This window comes from Phoenix dactylifera, chromosome 3, assembly GCF_051530095.1.
Source record: "Phoenix dactylifera cultivar Ajwa chromosome 3, Ajwa_hap1_PhDact_Kaust_v1.1, whole genome shotgun sequence".
NCBI classification, from domain to species: Eukaryota; Viridiplantae; Streptophyta; class Magnoliopsida; order Arecales; family Arecaceae; genus Phoenix; species Phoenix dactylifera.
Genome location: NC_143192.1, coordinates 6,869,676 through 6,877,964, shown reverse-complemented (window position 1 = coordinate 6,877,964; position 8,289 = coordinate 6,869,676). Strand labels below are relative to the sequence as shown.

At 36.7% G+C, this 8,289-nt stretch overlaps 1 protein-coding gene across 5 annotated transcripts; it reads right to left on the bottom strand.

The window, feature by feature from the left end:
* On the bottom strand, positions 1 to 4,717 carry LOC103718164 (myb family transcription factor MOF1). Of its 5 annotated transcripts, XM_026808880.3 has the most exons (7): positions 3,328 to 4,016; positions 3,076 to 3,233; positions 2,869 to 2,945; positions 2,706 to 2,742; positions 1,750 to 1,873; positions 1,335 to 1,578; positions 1 to 358 (listed from the first exon to the last, which is right to left on the bottom strand). In XM_026808880.3, the coding sequence occupies exons 2-7, from the start codon at positions 3,200 to 3,202 to the stop codon at positions 47 to 49; spliced, it is 921 nt and encodes a 306-aa protein (XP_026664681.1). In that variant the 5' UTR covers positions 3,203 to 3,233; positions 3,328 to 4,016; the 3' UTR covers positions 1 to 46. The 5 variants fall into 5 exon arrangements, with proteins under 5 accessions (XP_026664681.1, XP_038972420.1, XP_088573721.1 ...); XM_039116492.2 differs by having other exon boundaries at positions 3,076 to 4,016; XM_088717595.1 differs by having other exon boundaries at positions 1,335 to 1,575; positions 3,076 to 4,013.
* Between the last annotated feature and the right edge of the window lie 3,572 nt (positions 4,718 to 8,289).

The window sequence follows — 8,289 nt, the reverse complement described above, 5'->3', positions numbered from 1 at the left end:
CAAAAAAAAAAAAAAAAGTAAAGAGAAGAGATTTACAAAGTCCAAGCTAAGAACCACAGATGGACATGGAGAGATCTAAATTGATTCTGGGACCTTCTGAGTAACCTGAACACTCACTGAAGTTTCTCCTCGAAGACGAAGAGATTGTGCCACTGCTTTCACTTGCTGAGGGTGTATTACTCCTGTGGGTTGGGTGCAATGTCAAGGATAGTGATAGTGAGCAGTCATCAACCTCCTCCCTCTCCTCTGAACACTCCTCGAATAATAGGGACACATATGATCGACATCCCTTCTCGAAGCTCCCCTCGGACTTGAGCTTCCCTGCAGAGATAAGATTCTGGTCGCTTGGTTTGCTGCTCTGCGGTCAATAAAGAGAGAAGATGAGTTTGTTTGATGTCTCATTTTAGAAGAACATGCTGCAGCTCACGCAACCATGCAGATAAGTTAAGCATTGAATTGTATTAAATATGCCTGATCTCAAAGGCTTCTCTTAAATAAAGCCGTAGTTTTAAGTTCTTTAACCAAAAAGTTCAACCATTACTCACTCAAATTAATGCATTAGTCAAAGTAGAGGGAACTTCACTAGGGTCATCCAAATGCCACCATTTCCTCACTAATTAAACTTTAGATAGGGTTGCAACAATAAACAAATGTAAACAATTATCTGTTAACAAGTGGACATAAGTTTGATATAATAATCAAATTACATAGAGTCTCACCCATTCTTTGAGAGGCAGCAACCTAACTATCAAGAAGATACTATTTGATCAACCAATGGTCTTAAAAGTCTATTCAAATAGCCAGTATAACTCCAATATCTTCTGAGTATAGATCAAAGATCTGAATAAAGAGGTTGCCCATTGCAGCCCTTTTTTGTCAGCAACAAATGCCAAATATACTAGTGTAGCTCTACTATTGATTCCTCTGCGGCTACATGGCTGCATCTCATTGATCCAGAGTGATACATGGGAATGTGTGGGGATAGGGTGCAATACAATGTTTAGGAAGCTGGTCAAGCATTCAAATTGATAAAATAAGGATGAAATAAGAAGGAATATTCATGTCATGAAACATGTAAACATAAATGCACATGCATGGGGCACGCTCTTAAAGTTAGGAAGGCCGGGCTCCATGCAATCTTTCAATATCAAACCTAATCTTAGAAACGCTTAAAAAAAAGGTTGGTCAAAGGAGGAGATTAGAAGAGTTAAAGAAGAAAAGAACACAAGGCACCTAAAAGTAGCTGAGGACACTCAAGAGGGAGAGAGAAAAGTTGGAAAGGGAGAAGAAGAACAGGGTGCAAGGGTGGTTTCTTTTATCACTTTTTGCTGTACCTTTAAAGGGCCAGATTCTTCCACCATATATCCCAACAATTTGAGCTTGGAAGGGTGGTGATCTGCCAATAAGCCAGTCTCCGCAGCATCTTTCTGCCACCTGAAGCCCTCCTCCTTTATTCCCCTCCCCACAGCCATGGCTTGCATGTAATCATCAAAGCAGTACGGGAAGGTGACTGCCTCGCTGATTCCTTGGCTGCATTGCAAGCTTTTGGAGGTGGCTTGTGTCTCCATTCGAGCCCTGCTAATAAAATAAGCAAAAGAAGTGGGGAGAGATTAGCAAAAGGTGAGGAAAAAGTGAGGGAGAAAAGAAGATGGGGGTCATCTTTATATGTTCCTAATGTGACCGATATTATTTGAAGTGCATAAAGATAGATAGCTAGCCAACTTTTTCAGAGGAGGATGTGGGAAGTACCCGAACTGGGACTGGAATTCCTTGGTGGTGGGCTTTGAAGGAGGGGAGGAGCCATCATCATCTCGCTCATCAGCACCACCATCATTGGCTTCACATGTGTGCTTTCTTGCTTGCAATTCTGATGCTGAACAAGAAGATTGATCCATGGAACAAGCCTTTTCTTAGACTCAACTCTATGTTATGAAAGCATAAGAATAGAAACTGTATGGTAGAGAGAACAGAAGTTTTGAGGTTTTCTGAGGCGATTCATCATTAAAAATTGAATTTATTGTGAAAAAGAGTCAAAAAGAAAGAAAAAGAAGATGTGAGTTACTTAAGATGCATGCCAGGCAAACCATGTAAAAGATATGAGTTTTTTTGAACTTCACACCCTTTTCTTTTAGCTATTTTATTGATAGCTCCCGGTTCATGCATTCTGAAAGGCGACCAGAACCAATTAAATAAATAAAGATGTCACCTTCTAGTTCGAGGGGAATTACTGTAAATGGTGCAGCTCAACAAAAAGTCTGGCTTCCTATTCTGTACTGTTTTTGGCTAAGAAACTGTCTTAATACTAAGAAAGAGTAAATAAAAATCGAAAGCAAACTCTAGTATCAAAGCTGATCCACATGAGGGAAGAAAAAAAAAAAAAAAAGGATGCTGCATCAACTTAATGAGTAAGTATCTTTAGATAAGTCATATGAAGGAGTACCAATGGTAAAAAATAAGCCACAAATTTTAGAGAGAGAAAAAAAGGAAAAAAATATAAAAACAACAAGAACCTCTACCAACAAGGCTTCTCAAATGGCAAAAGATGAATACTGCATCAACTTGAAGGTTAATTGATAGAGAGAGCTTTCTTAACATAAGATAAATAATCTTAAAAAATGGATATGGATTTCTGTTTGAAGGGAAGAAGCATTTTGGCAGGAATAATTTTTGGTGGACAGAAGAGCAGAGATAAAAACCATATATACCTTGCCTGCCCATGTCATTCCTCATGCTTCTGTACATCTGATTAAAACCATACCATCCATCTGTCAGCCAAACTTCCCCAAAAAAACACAAAAAAGGAGAAAAAGAGACAACAATATGACCATGGATAAATCTGAACCAAGTTTCAAAACAGCATAGCCATACCTGGAGATGACTTTTAACATGGGATATTGTGAGTCCTCTAACATTCATGAGCTGCAGGACAAGCTTAGGTGTAGCCTCTAGAATAATAGAGGAAATAAGCAATGAGATTACAAAACAAAAGTAACAACTATAAGCAGTAACACAGAGAGGAAAGACAAATAAAAATAAAGGCAAAGCACAAAGGTTTCGAATGGAAAAGGTACCAACTTTCCTGTCCTCCAAGCCTTTCAATGGCACGAACAAAGCAGTGATGGAGGTCAGGGGTCCATCTCAAGCGAGGCACCTTGGATCTGATGTACTGCCTCACACCTCCATTTCTTCCACAGTTCCCCATCTCGATCTCTTTCTCCTCCTCCTCTTCCCTTCTTCAAATGGGCATTATTCTCTTCAGCAACTATAAATATACCTAGTAAAGTAGATGAACTAAGCCGAAGGAGAGAGGAAAGAAACCAAACAGACCTTTCTGGAAGTCTTAATAGCCAAACTCTATCCAGTTCCTTGTCCCAAAGAACCTTTCTTTCTCTTCTCTATCACGCGTCTTCCCAAAGAGAGAGTCTCCCACCGGTCCCAGGGACTTATCTATGGCTGTCTCTGTCGAGAAAACCCTTCTTTGCCTCCTCTAATACCCCTCCAAAACCCTGCCTTTCTGCTTCTCTATCAGTTTCCACCGCGTTTTCTCTCTAGAGCTCTTACCTCCGCGTTCCTTCACACGAGGATAAAACGAAAAAAAGCTCTGACCTTTGCGTTAGTCTGTTACTTGGGGTCCTCTAAATATCGTTGGGACTGTCTAGGATTAACTTAACACTTGGAGGCCACGGATCACGAGAGGAAGCCATCATTAAGAGGAGTTAATGACTGGAGAAAGAGAGGAAGTGGGCAGAGATAAGAGAGAGAGAAAGAAGACTAGAGACAAAGGAGAGATGACAAATTCCTCTGCTGCGCTTTTCTGATATACTCCTGAAAAATCCAGTATAAAAAGGAAAAGAAATATCATATATCATCGCCTTCACATAATTATAATTATTGCACTTGGGTAGAGCTTTTGACTCACAGCAAAAAATAGAGAGAGAAAGTGGGAGTTGTAAGAAAGAGATTTGGGCTGCCAACTCTAGAGGTATGATCATAAGAAAACGGCTATAGAATCGCTGAGCACACGATTTCTTTACTCCCCTTCTGCCACACTTTCTTAACTTAAATAACTACTATTACTATATTACTATTTAGTACCTACTGCTATAAAATAATTCAATAGAATATATAGATGTAAGAGAGAGAAAGACCATTGAGTTTTTACTAACTCACGGATAAGTAATAATTGGCCTCTTTTCTCTCTAAGAAGATTTGAATGGCATGGAGAATATATTATTGTTTAAAGATGCATGAGTCAAAACATACGTCTGCCATCTCATCCCTCTGTATTCTTTCTTGTCACGAAGTCTAAACTTCTTGGGTAGGCGCGCAAGAGAACAAAGACCATGAGGTTTTAACTGTAAGTCCTTAGGATCCTGAAAACAAGCCTTGGGTTTAGCCCATAATACATATATAATTCATGTGGTGTTTTTCCAGGGGAGTTGGCCTTTTCAAATCAATCACAGCAGTGCCTGCCTTTTAAAAAAACCAAGAGACCATAAAAACCAAGGTGGAGATGGGGTTGTGTTGGAGAAAAGGGTCCAAGGAAGCAGAGGAGAACAAAACAAACAAGAAAAATAGGCCCTTTCTTCTTCTGTAGGTGTAATTATATTTGAAAACTTTAGAGGGGAAGTCAGTCAGCTGGCTGGCTGCCACTGAAAATTCCTCCTGCCTCATGTACAAAAAAAAAAAAAAAAAAAAAAAACTCCTGCTTCCATGCAGAATTGGGCAGACCTAATAAAGGGTGTGTGTCATGGCATTTGTAAATGCCTTGGACTTTGCAGATAGAGGAGGCCACCTTCCCTTTTGTTGATTATTTTTTTATTAGTTTTGCTTACTAGGGAAGCAAAGGAGACTTAGTCCTACTCTAGATGTCCTTAGACTTTAAACATGCTTTCCCACTGTAGCTTTGCCCTTTTTCTCCCTTTCCTTTCCTTTCTTCGGAGACCATGATGTCTTTATCTTGGTTAAAGTTCATATTATTTGTAAGTAATTGACTAGGAAAGAGGTCATGAATGACCCCAAGTTCAAACTTCAATCATAGTTGTAGATATAGAGGGCATAGCGGGTATAATATGAGTTAAATGCATGAGAAAGTTCAAGTGAGTTATCAAGTCTGTTGCAAAACCATGTAATTTTATTGCTTTATGGGAAAAGTATAAAGAAAACAATGGACGGACTCAAGGAAAAAGAAACACTAGTCGTACGGTACGCAAATTGCATTCTTAATTTATTACGTGATTTGAAATCTCATTAGTTAATTGACAATCAAGAAACTTGAAGGATCCCTTGGGTTTGTGAACAAGCAAAATTGAAAGTAGGGAAGAGCTATTATAGTTTTTGTTGAATTATTTTTTAAAAAATATTGAATAATTACTTTAAAGAATTAAAAAGGATTAAATGATAGTTTTATGCTGAAAATAATTTATGATAATATTCACTTGAAATAATTTTATTTAGTATACCTACTCCTTGTTTATACTTTTTTTTTTCAAAGAAAGTATTTTGTTCTGGCATGCAAAAGATGTGAGGCTTGAAATAAATCTTATATATATCAAATAATTTTTTGAAAAAGAAGTGCAACTCAGAAAGAGTTATATAAATCTATTTACTTATGGCAAACATGATTATTCTATGAGAAAGTTATCATAGATAATTTCTTGACATGTATGCAGTATTGTATCAACAAAAAAATCTCCGTAAAAGTTATTTCAAAAGCTTTAGTCGATCACAAACTAGAATAATTGTCATCAAAATAAATAAAAAATATTCACTTTATAACTATTTTCATATACATAATTTCTATTATTATTATTTTTATTTATTTATTTATTTATTTATACCTATTTGGGGTGGGCGTGGTTCTCCACGTATTGACACTCATAATTTTTACCGTGGGAAGATCAAGAATTTTTGGACCCTCCGTTGCATCGGGTGACCGAGTATGCTCCCTGCAGTTCATTCATTTGACCATAAGACTAGAGCGACTTTTTATTCCGCAATATTTTTTTTCATTAATACACTCCGCCTTGACAATACGAAGCAATAAATTGGTTATTATTTTATATGATTACTAAGTTCATAGTAGGGGTTAGTCTTTTTTTTTTTTTTTTTTCAACCCTAAGTTGGCCGCATTTACATCTGTTGTGTATGACCCGCCGTTGTACCAAAAAAAAAAAAAAATTATGGTCAAAATGTGAGTAAATCTTCTTGAAAAAGCTTAATAGGATGCAACATTGGGAGCAAGATGGAAGATAAAGAAGGAAGTAACTGCGAATTTTCCTCTCCTCCTTGCAATAGCCCAAAAGAGGGGCAGTGTAGGAGCAATAGAATGGAAATAGAGTGAATAGGGCGTACCCCTCTAAAGCTCTCACTTTCAAAAAAGTGGGTACGAACGAAGACGGTGTGGATGCACCCACCCTATTACTATGTGCTCCCTCATAGGCATTGTGGTGACTTGGATGTCACCCCCGGCTTTTAACTACGAGTTCGAATCCCATCACCACCCCGGTAAGAAACTCACGAGGACATGACCGTCGGGCACCAACGAAGACATCGAGGGCCGCAATCATGTGAGGTTGGATTAGATATAGATCTAAACTCCATTGATTCGGATTTGACTTACTTATTTAAATAGGTCAAAATTCTGAATCCAAATCTAGATAATCTAACCTGACCTATAATAGCTTGAATTAAGCTAAATAGATTTAATGGTTAAGCATTACTATAGTCCATGTTGGTCGCATACTAACCAACATCTTCGATCCGCTTCCTCTACTAATTTCTATGTATACATATTAAGCATAATTCTATACAAAACAAAGTAGAAGCGTACGTAGAGATACGGAGGATTGAACAAAAAATGGGAGCTAGAGAATGGACTAGGTGTTCCCTTTTCTTTCTAGTTTCTAACTAGTAGGATATACGATGCAAGATAGGAAATGAAAAGTAATATGATTTTTATAAATGGATACTAGAAGGAAAATATGTAGAAAATACTCTATAAAATTTTTGTTAACTTGTTGAGAAGCCAAAGGGGCTCATCCATAAGAAGTTTGACAAGAATGGGACTATAACATGAATAATTTCTCCTTCTAATAGTCATCATCTAATCTCTATTGATTGAAATTTTGTTCCCACTACTCCATTTCAATGGCCATTAATTTTTTGTTAGCTTCACAGTCATATATATACTTGAGCATAATCGTGTGCAAAGTAAATATACGCATAAAACAAGCACAACCTCATGCGAGATAGATGTATTTGTGTGTGAAATATTAGTTGGATATTGCTTAATCAAAAAGTGACTAGTCCAGCAATGATAAGATAATATAATATAATATTCTACTGAATTTGTTTCTCATTTAATCCCAAAGGATTGTGTATATACATCAAATTCATACCTTTAGATTTTTAAGACTACTATAGAAAGGACTTGTCCTACTGGTCATACCCCTCTACTTAGAATTGCAAGTGGGTCGATTTAGGTAGGATCCACACAATATGTGCAACTAAGTTGAATGAGAAAAATTGAGATCAAATTCAGCTTCAAATTCATCAAAAATAGTAAGCTCCAAAATCGCATCCAAACTTGATTAATAATTGGATTCAATTTTGATTCGAGTACTTTCAGGCTTAATTTAATGCATGACTTTAGTGACCAACTTCCCAAAGGTTAATAAGGCGGTTTCTATTTTATATGGTGTGGGATCTAAAATGCATTCTCCAAACATTCTTTTGAAGAATGATTCATACCGGGAGCATGACAAAAGAAAGATTCTTCTTTAGCCAATAACACAACATGAATAAAAAGTTTATTGTACCTTACTTACTGTTTGTTACCACGCAAGAGATCCTCAGCCTCTATGCTTGAATCATCACGAGATATACTTTGGATCGAAGGTGGGAAAGAGAAATTGATGAAGAATCCAGGAAGAGTAGCAAAGGAACATGATGAGCAAATTGTCATCTCGAGGTGTTATTCTATTTAGATTATGTAAGAAAATAACATGATATGGGAAGTGAATGATTGATTTTTTTAAAAAAACAATATTCAATGGTGAATGATTGATATGGGTGTTATTCTATTTAAATTTCTATATATGTTTGTTTCTTTGTAACATAATCAAAATTTAAATATAGGTTAGGATTAATTTGGGACTACAATATCAATGGTGAGAGCTTAAGGAGTATGCATGAGAAAAAGGTATAAGTCTAAATATGAAGAAAAGGATTGACACAAATCATGTATCTAATTTCTTTATATTTCTATATTTACACATACTACATATA

Coding starts and splice junctions, on each gene's coding strand:
- LOC103718164 (XM_039116492.2), bottom strand. CDS start 3,202: ATGGGGAACTGTGGAAGAAATGGAGGTGTGAGGCAGTACATCAGATCC. Junction 2,946..3,075: donor AAGGCTTGGAGGACAGGAAA/GTTGGTACCTTT, acceptor CTATTATTCTAG/AGGCTACACCTAAGCTTGTC. Junction 359..1,334: donor AAGAATCTGGCCCTTTAAAG/GTACAGCAAAAA, acceptor TATTGACCGCAG/AGCAGCAAACCAAGCGACCA.